Raw genomic sequence first — 22,969 nt, forward strand, 5'->3', positions numbered from 1 at the left:
AAAGGTTTAATGCTGGCAAGGTTAATTTGTATCACTTTTGAACACTAGTCAATATCAACATCAATAGATCTCTTCAACATCTATGGGGGTGCAGGGTAGGGCATTGCCCTCACAAACTGTCATGTTGCCCACCCAAATGATTATGCTTGAGCCATATTAAAATGTAAAAATTGCAGGATATTAGCTCAGAAACAGCCAACAAATATCTGTACAATAAGAACGCTTGGAGGAGACTGAACGGTTTGAGCACAGAATGAGAATGACACCAGATATGTTTTTCTCATAACGATTTAATCACACATACATTTACATCATGCAGTCAATCCAAAAAGGTGATATCATTAACCTTTAACCTCCCCTCCTCCTCCAATCAGAGCGCTGCGATTGTGGCCCAGTTCTCTATGGTTCCGTCCCAAATGGAACCCTATTCCCTATGTACCAGAGCCCTAGGGGCCCTGGTCAAAAGTAGTGCCCTACATAGGAAATAGGATGCCAGTTGGGACAGACCCAGTACCTTTGTCATTATCTGTAAATTAGAAATTGTTGAGTTACTATTACACAGTAATAAAAAAGTGGCTACGCTTTTCTTTAGAATCAATGCAAGCTAATTCATTCGGTTGGTAAACACCATGGACAAATGGCTGTTGATGTGCTTCTTGATCTAGACTTTTACAGTGTTTTACTTGCTATATTGTATTTACTTTGCCACCATGGCCTTTTTTTGCCTTCACCTCCCTTATCTCACCTCACTTGCTCACATTGTATATAGACTTATTGTTCTACTGTATTATTGACTGTATGTTTGTCTATTCCACGTGTAACTCTGTGTTGTTGTATGTGTCGAACTGCTTTGCTTTATCTTGGCCAGGTCGCAGTTGTAAATGAGAACGTGTTCTCAACTTGCCTACCTGGTTAAATAAAGGTGAAATAAAATAAAATATATATTTAAAAAATATCAGTAGAACCCTGGGCAGGTAAGGATAAGGTACTAAGCACTTCGAAGACCATGTTGCAAAGCGTTTACTGTTCTAAAAGTTACAAAGAGGAAAACTTGATAGACGCAAAGCATTGTCCTGTCATAGGTATAGGCTACCTACCTCTCCCAAACTAGCCTCTAATAACAGAAAATAGACCACTATACCAATCATGTAAACAAAGTTACATACATTTAAGTTACATTTATCAGACTTTTGAAAATGCTTTACACTTCCCCCTCATAAGTTACCACAGGTATGAAGTGTTTTAAAAACGAACCTAAGTTTAGGTTTACGTTAAAGCGCAAGTGTATCTGGTGACGAGTTCTGAAGTGCTATCCATTTTTATGTATAATCCTTCCAAGACAACAAACGTTAATTTCATAAACACCATCACCTTGTCATGGCTAAAGACTATTCAAAAGATTTAACCCTTGTCACACCTAACAATATATTGTTGATTTACAGCACAGGTGTCAAACTCATTCCACGGGGGGCCGAGTGTCTGCGGGTTTTCGCTCCTCCCTTGTACTTGATTGATGAATTAACATCACTAATTAATTAGGAACTCCCCACACCTGGTTGTCTAGGGCTTTATTGAAAGGAAAAACCAAAAACCTGCAGACACTAGGCCCTCCGTGGAATGAGTTTGACACCCCTGATATACAGTATAATCATATTGGACTCACTAGATGTCGGTGGTTTGATTCATGCTGAGCTTCAATCACAGCGATGTTTTTGCAAATGTTTCAGAATTTACACCAGGACATAAAATCAAGGGAAAACGTTTTACTCTCATATAAAAGGGGATTCGGGAAGACATTTAAAAAATGCAAGAAGAGAAAAAGTGTAAAATATATCTGTATAGTCCTTGGCTTCTGACTAGATATTTGATGAATAAACCTTTCCAAAAGACTGACTTCTTTAGGATAGGCTGAGTATGAAAGCCCACTTTATAGGGAATAGGCTGCTATTTCACACAAAGCCCTAGTTTACCAGCAGACTAAACCAAACTATGTTCCCCACCCGCTCCAGGGTGACGTTGTCCCTAGGTACAGATCTAGGATCAGCTTCCCCTCCCCGAATCCTAACCTTTACCATCAGTGGGGGAAATATAAGACTGGATCAGCAGCTCTTTCACCCTATTCTCCTTCCTAACCCAAGGCCCCGCTCATCTGACTGGCTGATCAGTGGCAAAGGTGGGCCAATCAAACACTGCCATCCAAACCAACCAATCCAGATCCAATTGACTTGTCTAACTAGGGAACAGTTAGACAGATACAGTACAGCGATCCACAGTGAGGTTACATGTGCACCTTACTTTACCAATAAGTAGTAAGTAACTGTTAGCCTTAGAGCTGACTCTATGGGTAGTACTGTTAGCCTTAGAGCTGACTCTATGGGTAGTACTGTTAGCCTTAGAGCTGACTCTATGGGTAGTACTGTTAGCCTTAGAGCTGACTCTATGGGTAGTAACTGTTAGCCTTAGAGCTGACTCTATGGGTAGTAACTGTTAGCCTTAGAGCTGACTCTATGGGTAGTACTGTTAGCCTTAGAGCTGACTCTATGGGTAGTAACTGTTAGCTTTAGAGCTGACTCTATGGGTAGTAACTGTTAGCCTTAGAGCTGACTCTATGGGTAGTAACTGTTAGCCTTAGAGCTGACTCTATGGGTAGTAACTGTTAGCCTTAGAGCTGACTCTATGGGTAGTAACTGTTAGCCTTAGAGCTGACTCTATGGGTAGTAACTGTTAGCCTTAGAGCTGACTCTATGGGTAGTAACTGTTAGCCTTAGAGCCGACTCTATGGGTAGTACTGTTAGCCTTAGAGCTGACTCTATGGGTAGTAACTGTTAGCCTTAGAGCTGACTCTATGGGTAGTACTGTTAGCCTTAGAGATACAGATAATTGAAACAATATATTTTTGGAAAAGTCTCATTCTCAATATAAGGCTCTGGGAAAAGTATTGATTCAAACAAAATAGATGGATAAAATATAGCAGTATCCAATAGCATAGTTGATTAACTTTGTTTAATCCACTTCACATGACAGGGAGGGGAGCCCCTTGATAACAATAAGATACTAGAAACAGACAATGTAAAACAGCAACCAGCCAATATCCTTGGTTTGTTTAGAGAGGAGGTCAGGGCAAAGGTGATGAATGGATGAGAAGACCTAGCTAGGACAGGACAAGCATGTGTGAGCCATCTATCTCAGTGGACCAGTAGTCTATGCATGTGCTCCTATGTGCAGATGGATAAATAACAACCGGCATTTAAAACCGCTAAAAACAGCTCATTAAATTGACTGAATAGGCTGTGATAAGGTATAAGTAGTGTCCCAAATATAACCATATTCATTATATAGTGCACTACTTTTGAACAGAGCCCTATTGGTCCTGTTCAAAAGAAGTGCACTATATAAGGGAAAGGCTGTCATTTTGGACGCAGACATGACAGCTCGCTCCTGATCGGACTCCTCTTTCCTTCTCACATACGTTTAATGTAGCCACCTCACCAGCATGTCGCTTTATTTTCCTTACAGTAAAAACAATGGCCACCACAGGTATTCTGTCATGAAATAAATCCACACAGTAGTCCACCTCTTGGCGTTTCAAATCCAAACACCTCATAAGGAGGCAGGTACAGAGCCATGTTACACCTGTACAATAGGACAGTAGTGCTCGATAGCCATCTATTCGGTTCAGACTTTTTAACAAGCTTGTAAAATCTATTCAGAGAAAGAAGTGTTGTACAACCAGGAGGATAATAAGGAAATGTGCTGTACAAGAGATTAGTGAAATAACATCTGTGTCATCAATCATCTTTTTCTTTCTTTTTTTCCCCAGTCGCTTTTTATGTTTTCCTCTCACCTCTTTTGAGATCCTGGTTACAGTACATTCAACTTGGCACAGTGCAGACTAAACCTTAAGACACAGATGACAACAAACTGTGCAACGAAACAAAGCTACACATTCAAGTCACATGTCATTCATAACACCAAGACTCTGTGGTTGGTGGATGTTGTGTTGTTTTGTATATTAAATTCATTTCTGTAGTTGTTGTTCATGTTTGTTTCAGAGAGAAGAAACATGAGGGGAGGTGGATCTGTACAGGCAAGGAATATTTATATATTTATATTAAAACTCCTCCCTCACTCTAATATATACCCTGCAAGGAGCCAATGGCTGTAATGGGATGACAGGTTGTCAGGGTGATATCCTTCTGCTTCTTCTGTGGTCACACCCCATCCTGTCCTCAGCTGCTTCAGAGGCGAGAGGAGGAGAGGAAAATGTTGTGGGGAGAAGAGAGAGGGGGAGAAGTGGGGGAGATGAGAAGATAAGGTGGGAAGAGGGAATATGGGGAGGAGAGGGAAGGTAGGAGAGGGAGAGAGGGCTGTTAGTGGACTTCACCAAGAGATTATTAACACAAATTCTTACTGGCATCTTCCTAGAGTGATGTACATGTGGTAATGTGATCAGCACGGGTTAGCAAAAAACAAACATGACTCATATCACCACGGAATCCTTGCTAGCTATGTCCTCCAAAAAAGTCAAGGCCTTTCAACCACACAGCAGTTTTCTTCAAAGCTTTACTATTTCTAATCTGTTCATCTATGGTAGGAAATCCTTTCAAAAGACTTCTAAACTCCCAGGCTCTGTGCAGCAGGTTAGCTGTCACTCACACAAGCCTCACCCATTAAAAGGGTAGTTCACCCAAATTGCTAAGTGACACGTTTCCTCGCCCGGTAAGCAGTCTGTGGATAAGGTAAGACAGCAACCCATGCTTTGCTTTTGTTATGTGTTATGGCTATCATGCCGGCAGTGACCTGTCTGTCTCATCTTTGTATCAGTTCCTGTCTCTACTCTAGCCCCCTGACCTCTGACCTGACCTCAGCGGTCTGAGACCAGACTCTCCCTCTGTTCCTCATATTCTACAGTATATTATCCTCATTGAGGCAGCAGTCTCAGTCACTCACTTCTGGTCTGGCTTCACGCCTCCTCCTCCCCTGATGGCCACGGTCTGGCTGTTCTGGTAGAAACCCCCTCCGCTGCGGTTCACATTGGGGTGGGTGGGGGACGCCACTGGGGGCTGGCCAGGACGAATGGGTTTGGCTGTAGAGGGGGTGGAGGGAGGAACACAAGAGTTTAGGAACGGCATCCATTCATATATTGAACAACAATTTGTTGTAAAAGACGCACTGCATTATGGGAGGTGTGTGTGTCTCTCCTCACCGATCTGAGCGGAGTGGCCCCTCCTGGCCATGTTCTTGGCCCTGACGGCCTCTTTGATGCGGTCCACCTCCTGCTGGTAGCGTTTGCGGTCGCGTGCGGCGTTCTCTTTGGCCTCCTTCAGGGCCGACTCCAGGGCCTTGACCCGCTCAGCCGTAGCACGCAGACGCTTCTCCAGTTTAGGAAGCTCACAGCGCAGGTCTGCATTATCACGCACCAACTGAGAAAAGGAGGGAGGGAGAACACAACAAGTTAGTGATCTCCTAAAGCACTAGAAGTGTAGCCTGAGTGCCAGTCTGTTAGTGCTAGCATGTCAACTGCTCGTCACTCACGGTCATGTTTGGCTTGACAAGGACAGCAATGGAGTTGTCAACAGCACAAACAGATCTGGGACCAGGCTATGGGGGGTGGGGTGTTGATCTGGGACCAGACTATGGAGGGTGGGGTGGTGATCTGGGACCAGGCTATGGAGGGTGGGGTGTTGATCTGGGACCAGGCTATGGAGGGTGGGGTGGTGATCTGGGACCAGGCTATGGAGGGTGGGGTGTTGATCTGGGACCAGGCTATGGAGGGTGGGGTGTTGATCTGGGACCAGACTATGGAGGGTGGGGTAGTGATCTGGGACCAGGCTATGGGGGGTGGGGTGTTGATCTGGGACCAGGCTATGGAGGGTGGGGTGTTGATCTGGGACCAGACTATGGGGGGTGGGGTGGTGATCTGGGACCAGGCTATGGAGGGTGGGGTGGTGATCTGGGACCAGGCTATGGAGGGTGGGGTGTTGATCTGGGACCAGGCTATGGGGGGTGGGGTGGGGTGGTGATCTGGGACCAGGCTATGGAGGGTGGGGAAGTGATCTGGGACCAGGCTATGGAGGGTGGGGTGGTGATCTGGGACCAGGCTATGGGGGGTGGGGTGTTGATCTGGGACCAGGCTATGGGGGGTGGGGTGGTGATCTGGGACCAGGCTATGGAGGGTGGGGTGGTGATCTGGGACCAGGCTATGGGGGGTGGGGTGGGGTGTTGATCTGGGACCAGGCTATGGAGGGTGGGGTGTTGATCTGGGACCAGACTATGGAGGGTGGGGTGTTGATCTGGGACCAGACTATGGGGGGTGGGGTGGGGTGGTGATCTGGGACCAGACTATGGGGGGTGGGGTGGGGTGGTGATCTGGGACCAGGCTATGGGGGGTGGGGTGGGGTGTTGATCTGGGACCAGGCTATGGAGGGTGGGGTGGTGATCTGGGACCAGACTATGGGGGGTGGGGTGGGGTGGAGATCTGGGACCAGGCTATGGAGGGTGGGGTGGTGATCTGGGACCAGGCTATGGGGGGTGGGGTGGGGTGTTGATCTGGGACCAGGCTATGGAGGGTGGGGTGGTGATCTGGGACCAGGCTATGGAGGGTGGGGTGGTGATCTGGGACCAGGCTATGGGGGGTGGGGTGGGGTGTTGATCTGGGACCAGGCTATGGAGGGTGGGGTGTTGATCTGGGACCAGGCTATGGGGGGTGGGGTGGGGTGGTGATCTGGGACCAGGCTATGGAGGGTGGGGTGGTGATCTGGGACCAGGCTATGGAGGGTGGGGTGTTGATCTGGGACCAGGCTATGGGGGGTGGGGTGTGGTGGTGATCTGGGACCAGGCTATGGAGGGTGGGGTGGTGATCTGGGACCAGGCTATGGAGGGTGGGGTGTTGATCTGGGACCAGGCTATGGAGGGTGGGGTGTTGATCTGGGACCAGACTATGGAGGGTGGGGTGGTGATCTGGGACCAGGCTATGGGGGGTGGGGTGTTGATCTGGGACCAGACTATGGAGGGTGGGGTGTTGATCTGGGACCAGGCTATGGGGGGTGGGGTGTTGATCTGGGACCAGACTATGGGGGGTGGGGTGTTGATCTGGGACCAGGCTATGGAGGGTGGGGTGGGGTGTTGATCTGGGACCAGACTATGGGGGGTGGGGTGTTGATCTGGGACCAGACTATGGAGGGTGGGGTGTTGATCTGGGACCAGACTATGGAGGGTGGGGTGTTGATCTGGGACCAGGCTATGGGGGGTGGGGTGTTGATCTGGGACCAGGCTATGGGGGGTGGGGTGTTGATCTGGGACCAGGCTATGGAGGGTGGGGTGTTGATCTGGGACCAGACTATGGAGGGTGGGGTGTTGATCTGGGACCAGACTATGGAGGGTGGGGTGTTGATCTGGGACCAGACTATGGAGGGTGGGGTGTTGATCTGGGACCAGGCTATGGGGGGTGGGGTGGGGTGTTGATCTGGGACCAGGCTATGGAGGGTGGGGTGTTGATCTGGGACCAGGCTATGGAGGGTGGGGTAGTGATCTGGGACCAGACTATGGAGGGTGGGGTAGTGATCTGGGACCAGACTATGGAGGGTGGGGTGTTGATCTGGGACCAGGCTAGGGGGGGGGGGGTGGGGTGTTGATCTGGGACCAGGCTATGGAGGGTGGGGTGTTGATCTGGGACCAGACTATGGAGGGTGGGGTGTTGATCTGGGACCAGGCTATGGGGGGTGGGGTGGGGTGTTGATCTGGGACCAGGCTATGGGGGGTGGGGTGGGGTGTTGATCTGGGACCAGGCTATGGGGGGTGGGGTGGTGATCTGGGACCAGGCTATGGGGGGTGGGGTGGGGTGTTGATCTGGGACCAGGCTATGGGGGGTGGGGTGGTGATCTGGGACCAGGCTATGGGGGGTGGGGTGGGGTGTTGATCTGGGACCAGGCTATGGAGGGTGGGGTGGTGATCTGGGACCAGGCTAGGGGGGGTGGGGTGGTGATCTGGGACCAGGCTATGGAGGGTGGGGTGGTGATCTGGGACCAGGCTATGGGGGGTGGGGTGGGGTGTTGATCTGGGACCAGGCTATGGGGGGTGGGGTGGGGTGTTGATCTGGGACCAGGCTATGGGGGGTGGGGTGGGGTGTTGATCTGGGACCAGGCTATGGGGGGTGGGGTGTTGATCTGGGACCAGACTATGGGGGGTGGGGTGGGGTGTTGATCTGGGACCAGGCTATGGGGGGTGGGGTGGGGTGTTGATCTGGGACCAGGCTATGGGGGGTGGGGTGGGGTGTTGATCTGGGACCAGGCTATGGGGGGTGGGGTGTTGATCTGGGACCAGACTATGGAGGGTGGGGTGGGGTGTTGATCTGGGACCAGGCTATGGAGGGTGGGGTGGGGTGTTGATCTGGGACCAGGCTATGGAGGGTGGGGTGGGGTGTTGATCTGGGACCAGGCTATGGAGGGTGGGGTGTTGATCTGGGACCAGACTATGGAGGGTGGGGTGGTGATCTGGGACCAGGCTATGGAGGGTGGGGTGGGGTGTTGATCTGGGACCAGGCTATGGAGGGTGGGGTGTTGATCTGGGACCAGGCTATGGGGGGTGGGGTGTTGATCTGGGACCAGGCTATGGGGGGTGGGGTGTTGATCTGGGACCAGACTATGGAGGGTGGGGTGTTGATCTGGGACCAGGCTATGGAGGGTGGGGTGGGGTGTTGATCTGGGACCAGGCTATGGAGGGTGGGGTGTTGATCTGGGACCAGGCTATGGGGGGTGGGGTGTTGATCTGGGACCAGGCTATGGAGGGTGGGGTGTTGATCTGGGACCAGGCTATGGAGGGTGGGGTGTTGATCTGGGACCAGGCTATGGAGGGTGGGGTGTTGATCTGGGACCAGGCTATGGAGGGTGGGGTGTTGATCTGGGACCAGGCTATGGAGGGTGGGGTGTTGATCTGGGACCAGGCTATGGAGGGTGGGGTGTTGATCTGGGACCAGGCTATGGAGGGTGGGGTGTTGATCTGGGACCAGGCTATGGGGGGTGGGGTGTTGATCTGGGACCAGACTATGGAGGGTGGGGTGTTGATCTGGGACCAGGCTATGGAGGGTGGGTGTTGATCTGGGACCAGGCTATGGGGGGTGGGGTGTTGATCTGGGACCAGGCTATGGGGGGTGGGGTGTTGATCTGGGACCAGACTATGGAGGGTGGGGTGTTGATCTGGGACCAGGCTATGGGGGGTGGGGTGTTGATCTGGGACCAGACTATGGAGGGTGGGGTGTTGATCTGGGACCAGGCTATGGGGGGTGGGGTGGGGTGTTGATCTGGGACCAGGCTATGGAGGGTGGGGTGGGGTGTTGATCTGGGACCAGACTATGGGGGGTGGGGTGTTGATCTGGGACCAGGCTATGGAGGGTGGGGTGGTGATCTGGGACCAGGCTATGGGGGGTGGGGTGGGGCGGTGATCTGGGACCAGGTTACAAGAAGTGGTATGATTTCAGTGTATTTGGGTCTGTTAGTTGGGTTCATAGGCGAGTTGAGTACATACTTGTTTGTACAGTACAGTGTACATACCTGTTTGTACAATACAGAGTACATACATGTTTGTACAGTAGTACAGAGTACATACCTGTTTGTACAGTACAGAGTACATACCTGTTTGTACAGTACAGAGTACATACCTGTTTGTACAGTAGTACAAAGTACATACCTGTTTGTACAGTACAGAGTACATACCTGTTTGTACAGTACAGAGTACATACCTGTTTGTACAGTAGTACAAAGTACATACCTGTTTGTACAGTACAGAGTACATACCTGTTTGTACAGTACAGAGTACATACCTGTTTGTACAGTAGTACAAAGTACATACCTGTTTGTACAATACAGAGTACAAACCTGTTTGTACAGTAGTACAGAGTACATACCTGTTTGTACAGTAGTACAGAGTACATACCTGTTTGTACAGTAGTACAGAGTACATACCTGTTTGTACAGTAGTACAAAGTACATACCTGTTTGTACAATACAGAGTACAAACCTGTTTGTACAGTAGTACAGAGTACATACCTGTTTGTACAGTAGTACAGAGTACATACCTGTTTGTACAGTAGTACAGAGTACATACCTGTTTGTACAGTAGTACAGAGTACATACCTGTTTGTACAGTAGTACAGAGTACATACCTGTTTGTACAGTAGTACAGAGTACATACCTGTTTGTACAGTAGTACAGAGTACATACCTGTTTGTACAGTAGTACAGAGTACATACCTGTTTGTACAGTAGTACAGAGTACATACCTGTTTGTACTCTGTTTGTACAGTAGTACAGAGTACATACCTGTTTGTACAGTAGTACAGAGTACATACCTGTTTTTACAGTAGTACAGAGTACATACCTGTTTGTACAGTAGTACAGAGTACATACCTGTTTGTACAGTAGTACAGAGTACATACCTGTTTGTACAGTAGTACAGAGTACATACCTGTTTGTACAGTAGTACAGAGTACATACCTGTTTGTACAGTAGTACAGAGTACATACCTGTTTGTACAGTAGTACAGAGTACAAACCTGTTTGTACAGTAGTACAGAGTACATACCTGTTTGTACAGTAGTACAGAGTACATACCTGTTTGTACACTAGTACAGAGTACATACCTGTTTGTACAGTAGTACAGAGTGCATACCTGTTTGTACAGTAGTACAGAGTACATACCTGTTTGTACAGTAGTACAGAGTACATACCTGTTTGTACAGTAGTACAGAGTACATACCTGTTTGTACAGTAGTACAGAGTACATACCTGTTTGTACAGTAGTACAGAGTACATACCTGTTTGTACAGTAGTACAGAGTACATACCTGTTTGTACAGTAGTACAGAGTACATACCTGTTTGTACAGTAGTACAGAGTACATACCTGTTTGTACAGTAGTACAGAGTACATACCTGTTTGTACAGTAGTACAGAGTACATACCTGTTTGTACAGTAGTACAGAGTACATACCTGTTTGTACAGTAGTACAGAGTACATACCTGTTTGTGAACCTTGGTAAGCTGCTCCAGGTTGTTCTCCAGAAAGGAGATCTTCTGTTTCTGAGCTGCGCTGCCTCCTGTGTCATCAGAGTCCATCTCAGCACTCTTCTTCACTCGGGTAGCCAGGTCCTGGACAAACAGCTTCCTCAGGTTGTGCAGGGTCTGGAGCTCCTTGGCCTGGGAAGGGGGACAACGAGAGACAAAAGGTTTTAAAGGTATTTCTATGGGAGCGATCCGTTGTTGGATATATCAACGGAGGCGATTGTCCATTAAAAACACACAAACAGTTATCTTTTTACGTATGCAACTGGTCTGAAAATAGTTGATTTGAGTTGTACTTTTAATGGACAAAAACGGACAATGTACAGTAGGTCATTTAGGATTTAATCCGTGTTCATGTGCCTGAGTGTGTCTGCAGTGGAAGGAGAAAGCAGATGCAGTTATAGACGTCTACTCACCACAGTCTCCTCCAGTCCCTTCAGGTCCTGTCTGGCCTGCTCTCTCCTGTCCTGCATCACCCTGCACAGCACACACAGCCATTAGCCACAGCTTCACTATAGTAATATTGGACAGGTCATAGTGCTAAACAAAGCTAACCAGAAGTGACACTTCTATAGTAAGCATGTTAGGTGGGCCCTAGTGAACAACATCATTGTATATGGTGTGGTAGGTAGCCTAGTGGTTAGAGTGTTGGGCCAGTAACTGAAAGGTTGCTGGATTGAATCCCCGAGCTGACAAGGTAACAATCTGTCGTTCTGCTCCTGAACAAGGCAATTAACCCACTGTTCCCCGGTAGGCCGTCATTGTAAATAAGAATTTGTTCTTAACTGACTTGCCTAGTTAAATTAAGGTTAAATAATAAAACATAAAATAATTCATACGCCACAGTACTTTATCCATGTAACGAGTATTACCGAAGGTGGCCTTCCTTCCTGTTCGAGTGGCGCTCGGCGGTCGTCGTCGCCGGTCTACTAGCTGCCACCGATCCTTTTTTCCTTTTCGTTTGTTTTTGTCTAATTGATTTCACCTGTTTAGTGTTTGGTTGTTAGGGTGGGGTTATTTAAGTTCGTTTAGCCCGTTTATGTTTGTGCGGGCTTGTTTCTCTGTTTGTATGTTGAGGTTGCTATTTTTCATTGGGATTTACCACAGACTGAATTTATGTTTCCAGTTTTGGACTTTATTCAGGTTGGAGTTGTACGCCAATGTTTTTGACATTACCAGTTGTATTTCTGGGTGGACATTAAAAGTGGTTTTTTCCCCGTTACCTTTGCTCTCTGCGCCTGACTCCTTACCTTTATCCTCATCGAGCGTAACAGAAGCCCGCACCACGAATGGAGCCAGCAGGAGCAGCGACCACCCCTCTCCCCACGATGGAGGAGAGAGTCCTTCATCACACGTCCATCCTTCATCGTATTGGATCAGCAATGGATCTTATGATGGAGAGGATGGATCGTTGGGAGAGGAGTGGTCTCCATACAAACACTACAAGCCCACCTACCCTCCCTCCAGCACCATTACCATCTCCTCCAGCGGGACCCGGTACCAGCGCGTTGCGTATTACGCCTCCTAGCCAGTACGATGGAGCGGCGGCGGGGTGCCAGGGATTCCTGCTACAATTAGACCTGTACCTGGCCACCGTTCGACCGGCTCCCTCGGATGAGGAGAGCGTGAGTGTCCTCGTCTCCTGCCTGACGGGTAGAGCCCTAGAGTGGGCCAATGCAGTTTGGAACGGGGCCGACTCAGCGAGGGGCCACTACCCGGAGTTCACCCGCCGTTTTCGGGCCGTGTTTGATCACCCTCCAGATGGCCGAGCGGCGGGTGAGAGACTGTTCCATCTACGACAGGGGACGAGGAGCGCGCAGGACTTCGCGCTGGATTTCCGGACCTTGGCTGCTGGAGCAGGATGGAACGACAGGGCCCTGATAGACCATTACAGGTGTAGCCTGAGAGAGGACGTCCGCAGAGAGCTGGCTTGTCGGGACACTTCGCTAAGTTTGGATGAACTAATAGACATGTCTATCCGGTTAGACCATCTGCTAGCTGCTCGCGGACGTTCTGAAAGGGTCCTGTTCGTTCCATCTCCTGACCCTCCTGCTCCCATCCCGATGGAGCTAGGAGGGGCAGCATCTAGGGAGATCGGAGGAGGCTCCTCCTGTACCAGTTGTGGCCGAAGAGGGCACACTTCCGGTCGGTGCTGGAGGAGGTCATCTGGGAATAGAGAGGGCAGGCAGAACACTCCTCGGTCACCTCAGGTGAGTCAGCACCACACTCTCCCAGAGCTTCCTGTTGGTCACATGTTTTTGTTAATATGCTTCCTTAAATTTTTTCCCTCTCTCCAGCATAAGGCGCTAGTCGATTCAGGCGCAGCTGGAAATTTTATAGATCGCGGACTCGCTCAGAGGTTGAGGATTCCGTTAGTTAAGGTTGACCCCCCTTTTTCTGTACATTCTTTAGATAGTCGACCGTTAGGGTCAGGCCTGGTCAGGGAGTCCACAATTCCTTTGGAGATGATTACGCAGGGGAATCATAAGGAACGGATTAGTCTGTTTCTTATCGATTCACCTGCGTTTCCGGTAGTGCTGGGAATTCCTTGGCTGGCTATTCACAATCCGACTATTTCGTGGAAACAGGGAGCTCTACAGGGGTGGTCTGATGAGTGTTCAGGCAGGTGTGTAGGAGTTTCCATCGGTGCGACAACGGTGGAGAGTCCAGACCAGGTTTCCACCGTGCGCATTCCCGCTGAGTATGCCGATTTGGCTATCGCCTTCAGTAAAAAGAAGGCGACCCAATTACCTCCCCATCGACAGGGGGATTGCGTGATAAACCTCCAGGTAAACGCTGCACTTCCCAGGAGTCATGTGTATCCTTTGTCCCAGGAGGAGACGTTGGCTATGGAGACATATGTCACGGAAGCTCTGGGACAAGGATTCATTCGGCCCTCCATGTCACCCGTCTCTTCGAGTTTCTTTTTTGTGAAGAAAAAGGATGGTGGGTTGCGTCCGTGTATTGATTATAGAGGTCTCAATTCCATCACGGTGGGTTTTAGTTACCCACTACCTCTCATCGCTACGGCGATGGAATCATTCCACGGAGCACGGTTCTTCACGAAACTGGATCTCAGGAGCGCGTATAATCTGGTGCGTATTCGGGAGGGAGATGAGTGGAAAACCGCGTTTAGTACTACATCGGGCCATTATGAGTACCTCGTCATGCCGTACGGGTTAAAGAATGCTCCAGCTGTCTTTCAATCCTTTGTTGACGAGATTCTCAGAGACCTGCACGGACAGGGTGTGGTGGTGTATATTGACGATATTTTGATCTACTCTGCTACACGCGCCGCGCATGTGTCTCTGGTGCGCAAGGTTCTTGGGCGACTGCTGGAGCATGACTTGTACGTGAAGGCGGAGAAATGTGAGTTTTCTAAACAAGCCGTTTCCTTCCTGGGTTACCGCATTTCCAGCTCGGGGGTGGATATAGGGGGTGACCGCGTAAAAGCCGTGCGTAATTGGCCGACTCCGACCACGGTAAAAGAGGTGCAGCGGTTCTTAGGGTTTGCCAATTACTACCGGAGGTTTATCCGGGGTTTTGGTCAGGTAGCAGCCCCTATTACCTCACTCCTGAAGGGGGGGCCGGTGCGTTTGCAGTGGTCGGCAGAGGCAGACAGGGCCTTCTGTAGGTTGAAGGTGCTGTTTACCGAGGCGCCAGTGTTGGCGCATCCGGACCCTTCTTTGGCGTTTATAGTAGAGGTGGACGCATCCGAGGCTGGGGTTGGAGCGGTGCTCTCACAGCGCTCGGGTGTGCCACCAAAACTCCGCCCTTGTGCTTTTTTTTCGAAAAAACTTGGGCCAGCGGAGCGGAATTATGATGTGGGGGATAGGGAGTTGTTGGCTATGGTTAAGGCCTTGAAGGTGTGGAGACACTGGCTTGAGGGGGCTAAGCACCCTTTTCTCATCTGGACTGACCACCGTAACCTGGAGTATATTCGATCAGCTAAGAGACTGAATCCGCGTCAGGCAAGGTGGGCCATGTATTTCACCAGATTTCGTTTTACTATCTCGTATCGACCAGGTTCACTTAATACTAAGGCTGACGCGCTGTCTCGTCTCTATGACTCAGAGGAACGGTCCATCGATCCTACTCCCATCATTCCGGCGGCCAAGTTGGTGGCACCGATAGTATGGGAGGTGGACGCGGACATCGAGCGGGCGTTAAGGGAGGAACCTGCACCTCCACAGTGCCCGGAGGGGCGTAGGTATGTACCGCTCGCTGTTCGTGATCAATTGATTCGATGGGCTCATGGTATACTCTCGTCGGGTCACCCGGGTATTTCGAGGACAGTGCGAGGTCTTAGGGGGAAGTACTGGTGGCCCACCTTGGAGAAGGATGTGCGATTCTATGTCTCTTCCTGTTCGGTGTGCGCTCAGAGTAAGGCTCCTAGGCACCTGCCTCGAGGGAAGTTACAACCCCTCCCCGTTCCACAACGGCCGTGGTCCCATCTTTCGGTAGATTTTCTGACTGACTTACCTCCATCTCAGGGGAACACTACGATCCTGGTCGTTGTGGATCGGTTCTCTAAGTCCTGCCGTCTTATCCCGTTGCCCGGTCTCCCTACGGCCCTGCAGACTGCGGAGGCATTATTTACCCATGTCTTCCGGCATTACGGGGTGCCCGAGGATATTGTTTCTGATCGGGGTCCCCAGTTTACTTCCAGAGTATGGAAGGCGTTTATGGAGCATTTGGGGGTCTCGGTCAGCCTTACATCGGGGTATCACCCGGAGAGTAATGGGCAGGTGGAGAGAGTGAACCAGGAGGTGGGTAGGTTTCTGCGGTCGTATTGCCAGGACCGGCCAGGGGAGTGGTCAAGATACATCCCTTGGGCAGAGATCGCTCAGAACTCACTAAGCCACTCCTCTACCAACATGTCACCATTTGAGTGTGTGTTGGGGTATCAGCCGGTTCTGGCACCATGGCATCAGAGTCAGACCGAGGCTCCTGCGGTGGAGGAGTGGGTACAGCGCTCTAAGGAGACTTGGAGAGCCGTCCAGGAGTCTCTGCGTCAGGCGAGTAGACGACAGAAGAAGAGCGCTGACCGTCACCGCAGTGAGGCCCCCGTGTTTGCACCGGGGGATAGGGTCTGGCTCTCGACCCGAAACCTGCCCCTCCGCCTGCCCTGCCGGAAGCTGGGTCCGCAGTGTGTAGGGCCATTTAAAGTCCTGAGGAGAATAAATGAGGTGTGTTACCGATTGTTACTTCCTTCTTATTATCGTATTAACCCCTCATTTCATGTGTCTCTCCTCAGGCCGGTGGTAGCTGGTCCCATGCAGGAAGGTGAGGTGCCGGAGGTCCCTCCACCCCCTCTGGATATAGAGGGGTCCCCGGCGTACAGGATAAGGTCTATTCTGGATTCCAGACGTCGGGTGGGGGGCCTTCAGTACCTCGTGGACTGGGAGGGGTACGGTCCGGAGGAGAGGTGCTGGGTCCCGGTGGGGGATATATTGGATCCATCTATGCTGAGAGAGTTCCATCGCCTCCATCCGGATCGCCCTGCGCCTCGGCCCCCGGGTCGTCCTCGAGGCCGGCGTCGGCGCGCTGCGGGAGCTGCGCGTCAGGAGGGGGGTACTGTAACGAGTATTACCGAAGGTGGCCTTCCTTCCTGTTCGAGTGGCGCTCGGCGGTCGTCGTCGCCGGTCTACTAGCTGCCACCGATCCTTTTTTCCTTTTCGTTTGTTTTTGTCTAATTGATTTCACCTGTTTAGTGTTTGGTTGTTAGGGTGGGGTTATTTAAGTTCGTTTAGCCCGTTTATGTTTGTGCGGGCTTGTTTCTCTGTTTGTATGTTGAGGTTGCTATTTTTCATTGGGATTTACCACAGACTGAATTTATGTTTCCAGTTTTGGACTTTATTCAGGTTGGAGTTGTACGCCAATGTTTTTGACATTACCAGTTGTATTTCTGGGTGGACATTAAAAGTGGTTTTTTCCCCGTTACCTTTGCTCTCTGCGCCTGACTCCTTACCTTTATCCTCATCGAGCGTAACAATCCATCACATATTTTGAACATGCCTGCTGTCTGTAGGTGTATGTAGCTGTCTGCAGGTGTATGTAGGTGTCTGTAGGTGTATGTAGGTGTATGTGGGTGTCTGTAGGTGTATGTAGGTGTATGTAGGTGTCTGTAGGTGTCTGTAGGTGTATGTAGGTGTCTGTAGGTGTATGTAGGTGTATGTAGGTGTCTGTAGGTGTCTGTAGGTGTATGTAGGTGTCTGTAGGTGTATGTGGGTGTCTGCAGGTGTATGTAGGTGTATGTAGCTGTCTGTAGGTGTATGTAGGTGTCTGTAGGTGTCTGTGGGTGTATGTGAGTGTCTGTAGGTGTCTGTAGGTGTATGGCTGTCTGTGGGTGTCTAAGTGTCTGTAGGTGTATGCAGGTGTCTGTAGGTGTCTGTAGGTGTCTGTAGGTGTATGGCTGTCTGTGGGTGTCTAAGTGTCTGTAGGTGTCTGTAGCTGTCTGTAGGTGTATGTAGGTGTCTGTAGGTGTCTGTGGGTGTCTGTAGGTATATGTAGGTATGTAGCTGTCTGTAGGTGTATGTAGGTGTCTGTAGGTGTATGTAGGTGTCTGTAGGTGTCTGTAGGTGTCTGTGGGTGTATGTGGGTGTCTGTAGGTGTCTGTAGGTGTCTGTAGGTGTCTGTAGGTGTCTGTAGGTGTCTGTGGGTGTATGTGGGTGTCTGTAGGTATGTAGCTGTCTGTAGGTGTCTGTAGGTGTATGTAGGTGTCTGTAGGTGTCTGTGGGTGTATGTGGGTGTCTGTAGGTATGTAGCTGTCTGTAGGTGTTCTTTTTGGTGTATGGCTGTCTGTGGGTGTCTAAGTGTCTGTAGGTGTCTGCAGGTGTCTGCGGGTGTCTGTAGGTGTCTGTGCGTGTCTGTGGGTGTATGTAGGTGTCTGTGGGTGTCTGTAGGTGTATGTAGGTGTCTGTATGTGTCTGTAGGTGTCTGTGGGTGTCTGTAGGTGTATGTGGGTGTCTGTAGGTGTCTGTAGGTGTCTGTAGGTGTATGTAGGTGTCTGTAGGTGTCTGTAGGTGTCTGTAGGTGTCTGTAGGTGTATGTAGGTGTATGTAGGTGTCTGTAGGTGTATGTAGGTGTCTGTAGGTGTATGTAGGTGTCTGTAGGTGTCTGTAGGTGTCTGTAGGTGTATGTAGGTGTATGTAGGTGTCTGCAGGTGTATGTAACGTACGTGAGCTCGTGCAGCTTCCGGCTCTTCTCCTGGTCAGTGGACTTGAGTTTGTCGTGTTCCACCCTGAGGCGCTCCTGTTCCAGCATGATCTTCTGGTTCAGACTGGAGGAGAACAACAACACGGTGAGCCCAGCGTGGGACCACACAGTTATCTCCTTATGGCACCCTATTCCCTTTACAGTGCACTACTACCCTCACTATGGGCCCTGGTCAAATGTAATACACTGATGGCACCCTATTCCCTTTACAGTGCACTACTACCCTCACTATGGGCCCTGGTCAAATGTAATACACTGATGGCACCCTATTCCCTTTACAGTGCACTACTACCCTCACTATGGGCCCTGGTCAAATGTAATACACTGATGGCACCCTATTCCCTTTACAGTGCACTACTACCCTCACTATGGGCCCTGGTCAAATGTAATACACTGATGGCACCCTATTCCCTTTACAGTGCACTACTACCCTCACTATGGGCCCTGGTCAAATGTAATACACTGATGGCACCCTATTCCCTTTACAGTGCACTACTACCCTCACTATGGGCCCTGGTCAAATGTAATACACTGATGGCACCCTATTCCCTTTACAGTGCACTACTACCCTCACTATGGACCCTGGTCAAATGTAATACACTAATGGAAATACGGTGCCATTTAGTACGTGACCACAACAGTTAACAGTAGACCGTGTGTGTGTGTCTGTGTGTCTGTGGACCTGTTTATTCTGGACTAGAAGTCCCTACAAGAATAGTAAACAACCAAACATTTGACCAACTGGGGACATTTTGTTAGCCCCCAGAAGGTCACATGCTATTTCTAGAAGTTTAGGGTAAAGGTTAGAATTAGTGTTAGGGTTAGAATTAGGTTTAGGAGCTAGAGTTAGTTTTAGGGTTAGGGTTAGGAGCTAGGGTTAGGTTTAAGGTTAGGTTTAGGTTAAGAGTACGGGTTAGTGTTAAGTTTAAGGTCAGGGGTTCGGGAAAATAGGATTTGAATGGGACTGAATTGTGTGTCCCCACAAGGTTAGCTCTACAAGACTGTGTGTGTGTGTGTGTGTGTGTGTGTGTGTGTGTGTGTGTGTGTGTGTGTGTGTGTGTGTGTGTGTGTGTGTGTGTGTGTGTGTGTGTGTGTGTGTGTGTGTGTGTGTGTGTGTGTGTGTGTGTGTGTGTGTGTGTGTGTGTGTGTGTGTGTGTGTGTGTGTGTCTCTCTTACTCCTGCAGTTCAGTCATGAGGTGTTCCTTCCTGTCCAGTTCATCTCTCAGACTGCTGATCTGTTTCTGATGGGCCTCACGGTGACCAGCGATCTGCTGCTCCACAGCCTCCTGGGGAGGCCAGACACAGGTCAATAGGTCAACAATCATCTGGACGACAGAAACAACAGCTCCTGACGCCACGAAAGGCGGAAAGGAAAGTCAGACTGCTCCAAACTGTAATTTACATACAATCGATGACACTTAGACATCCGGCGTCTCCCCAATATATATTATATTATATATATAAACCATAACATATGATCATAGTAGGCAGTTCTATAGTATGAACAGGGTGACATACCTTGACCTCATTAGCAGATTGGATCTCATTCTCCTTCTCCATGGCTGTGACTTTCTCTGCAAAAACAAAAACATTTGACCTTTGTCACTAGATTGCACTATTTGTTCTAAAACCGTTTTAGAGATGTTTATAAGGAATGTATTCTATTATGTGTCACCGATGCATACAGAGCAGCAGGGTGTGTCTGTTACAGCGGCAGGGTGTGTCTGTTACAGCGGCAGGGTGTGTCTGTTACAGCGGCAGGGTGTGTCTGTTACAGCGGCAGGGTGTGTCTGTTACAGCGGCAGGGTGTGTCTGTTACAGCGGCAGGGTGTGTCTGTTACAGCGGCAGGGTGTGTCTGTTACAGCGGCAGGGTGTGTCTGTTACAGCGGCTGGGGGCGTGTTACAGCGGCTGGGTGCGTGTTACAGTGGCTGGGGGCGTGTTACAGCGGCTGGGGGCGTGTTACAGCAGCTGGGGGTATGTTACAGCAGCTGGGGGTGTGTTACAGCGGCTGGGGGTGTGTTACAGCAGCTGGGGGTGTGTTACAGCAGCTGGGGGTGTGTTACAGCGGCTGGGGGTGTGTTACAGCAGCTGGGGGTGTGTTACAGCAGCTGGGGGGGGGGTGTTACAGCAGCTGGGGGGGTGTTACAGCAGCTGGGGGTGTGTTACCCTGGGCACTGATCTTGACCAGTTCCTCGTTCAGAGAGTCAACGTTCTCCTCCAGCTGTCTCTTCTTCTGCTCCACGTTCTGAAGGTACTCTGTCAGGGACTTGATCTTAGCCTCGTGCTGCAGGGGGAGATTACTACAGCATTATTACATTTCATTATTATGTTACTACATTATTATATTATTACATTACTATATATTATTACTACATTAATATAGTATTACTACATTACTATATTATATTACTACATTATAATATTGCATTACTGCATTATTATATTACTACATTATTATATTACTACATTACTATATTATATTTATACATTATATTACTACATTATTATATAATATTACTACATTATATTACTACATTATGTTACTACATTATGTTACTACATTATGTTACTACATTATGTTACTACATTATGTTACTACATTACTATATTATATTACTACATTATATTAGTATATTATATTACTACATGACTATATTATATTACTACATTATATTAGTATATTATATTACTACATTACTATATTATATGTAATTACTACATTATATTACTACATGACTACGGCAGGTAGCCTTGTGGTTAGAGTGTGGGGCCAGTAACCGAAAGGTTGCTGTATTGAATCTCCGAGTTGACAAGGTAAAAATCTGTCGTTCTGCTCCTGAGAAAGGCAGTTAACCCACTGTTCCCCGGGCGCCGAAGACGTGGATGTTAATTAAGGCAGCCCCCCACACCTCTCTGATTCAGATGCATTCAGTTGTACAACTGACTAGTTATCCCCCTTTCCCTTTACTATACTACAGTATATTACCACGATACAGGGTCTTTATAGAGAAGGGGTTCAATCAGATGCAGATAATTCTGTTGGATTCTTTTGGAGGTCTAACTGTCAATTTGTGAAACTAGCACAATATTGTTGGATTTCAAGAGGCAGTGGGTGAGAAGTAACAGGATAATGATGGCGAGTAGCCACTGTTGTGCCTGAGAGTTGTTACACGACGCAACCTGCAACAGAATTGCTTCTTGATTGCTTTGTGAACCCTCCTCCCCGTAACTAATAAGCAACTCGTCTTTTCAACTTAGTGCAAGCAACAGCCAATCAAAAACGAATGCTTTTGTCACATGATCCATTCGAAGGTTCGGACACAGATATAACAAGGAGGCAGATAAACTCAGCAAAAAAAGAAACGTCCCTTTTTCAGGATCCTGTCTTTCAAAGATAATTCGTAAAAATCCAAATAACTTCACAGATCTTCATTGTAAAGGGTATAAACACTGTTTCCCATGTTTGTTCAATGAACCATAAACAATTAATGAACATGCACCTGTGGAACGGTCATTAAGACACTAACAACAGCTTACAGACGGTAGGCAATTAAGGTCACAGTTATGAAAACGTAGGACACTAAACAGGCCTTTCTACTGACTCTGAAAAACACCAAAAGAAAGATTCCCAGGGTCCCTGCTCATCTGCGTGGATGTGCCTTAGGCATGCTGCAAGGAGGCCTGAGGACTGCAGATGTGGCCAGGGCAATAAATTGCAATGATCGTACTGTGAGACGCCTAAGACAGCGCTACAGGGAGACAGGACGGACAGCTGATCGTTCTCACAGTGGCAGACCACATGTAACAACACCTGCACAGGATCGGTATATCCGAACATCACACCTGCGGGACAGGTACAGGATGGCAACAACAACTGCCCGAGTTACACCAGGAACGCACAATCCCTCCATCAGTGCTCAGACTGTCCGCAATAGGCTGAGAGAGGCTGGACTGGGGGCTTGTAGGCCTGTTGTAAGGCAGGTCCTCACCAGACATCACCGGCAACATTGGTGGGCACAAACCCACTGTCGCTGGACCAGACAGGACTGGCAAAAAGTGCTCTTCACTGACGAGTCGTGGTTTTGTCTCTCTCACCAGGGGTGATGGTCGGATTTGAGTTTATCGTCGAAGGAATGAGCGTTACACTGAGGCCTGTACTCTGGAGCGGGATCGATTTGGAGGTGGAGGGTCCGTCATGGTCTGGGGCGGTGTGTCAGAGCATCATCGGACTGAGCTTGTTGTCATTACAGACAATCTCAACGCTGTGCGTTACAGGGACGACATCCTCCTCCTTCATGTGGTACCCTTCCTGCAGGCTCATCCTGACATGACCCTCCAGCATGACAATGCCACCAGCCATACTGCTCGTTCTGTGCGTGATTTCCTGCAAGGCAGGAATGTCAGTGTTCTGCCATGGCCAAGAGCCCGGATCGCAATCCCATTGAGCACGTCTGGGACCTGTTGGATCGGAGGGTGAGGGCTAGGGCCATTGGTGGAAGAGTGGGGTAACATCTCACAGCAAGAACTAGCAAATCTTGTGCAGTCCATGAGGGGGAGATGCACTGCATTACTTAATGCAGCTGGTGGCCACACCAGATACTGACTGTTACTTTTGATTTTGACCCCCCCTTTGTTCAGGGACACATTATTCAATTTCTGTTAGTCACATGTCTGTGGAACTTGTTCAGTTTATGTC

General features: G+C 49.3%; 1 protein-coding gene across 2 annotated transcripts in view; it reads right to left on the reverse strand.

Moving 5' to 3' along the window:
• Window positions 1-272: 272 nt before the first annotated feature.
• The window catches only part of LOC129813625 (kinesin-1 heavy chain-like), a 52,417-nt gene continuing 29,720 nt past the window's right edge, over window positions 273-22,969 (reverse strand). The window contains exons 17-25 of one of the 2 annotated variants that reach the window (XM_055865975.1): window positions 20,440-20,557; window positions 19,790-19,845; window positions 19,448-19,557; window positions 18,234-18,335; window positions 11,470-11,530; window positions 11,012-11,188; window positions 5,207-5,423; window positions 4,951-5,086; window positions 273-4,233 (exon numbers count right to left, since the gene is read on the reverse strand). In XM_055865975.1, coding sequence (XP_055721950.1) covers window positions 4,230-4,233; window positions 4,951-5,086; window positions 5,207-5,423; window positions 11,012-11,188; window positions 11,470-11,530; window positions 18,234-18,335; window positions 19,448-19,557; window positions 19,790-19,845; window positions 20,440-20,557 — 981 coding nt within the window. In that variant the 3' untranslated portion in view covers window positions 273-4,229. Of the gene's footprint in view, window positions 4,237-4,950; window positions 5,087-5,206; window positions 5,424-11,011; window positions 11,189-11,469; window positions 11,531-18,233; window positions 18,336-19,447; window positions 19,558-19,789; window positions 19,846-20,439; window positions 20,558-22,969 lie in introns of both variants that reach the window. The other variant, XM_055865974.1, reaches the window with a different exon arrangement.

The sequence above is a fragment of the Salvelinus fontinalis genome, chromosome 17 (assembly GCF_029448725.1).
Source record: "Salvelinus fontinalis isolate EN_2023a chromosome 17, ASM2944872v1, whole genome shotgun sequence".
NCBI lineage: Eukaryota > Metazoa > Chordata > Actinopteri > Salmoniformes > Salmonidae > Salvelinus > Salvelinus fontinalis.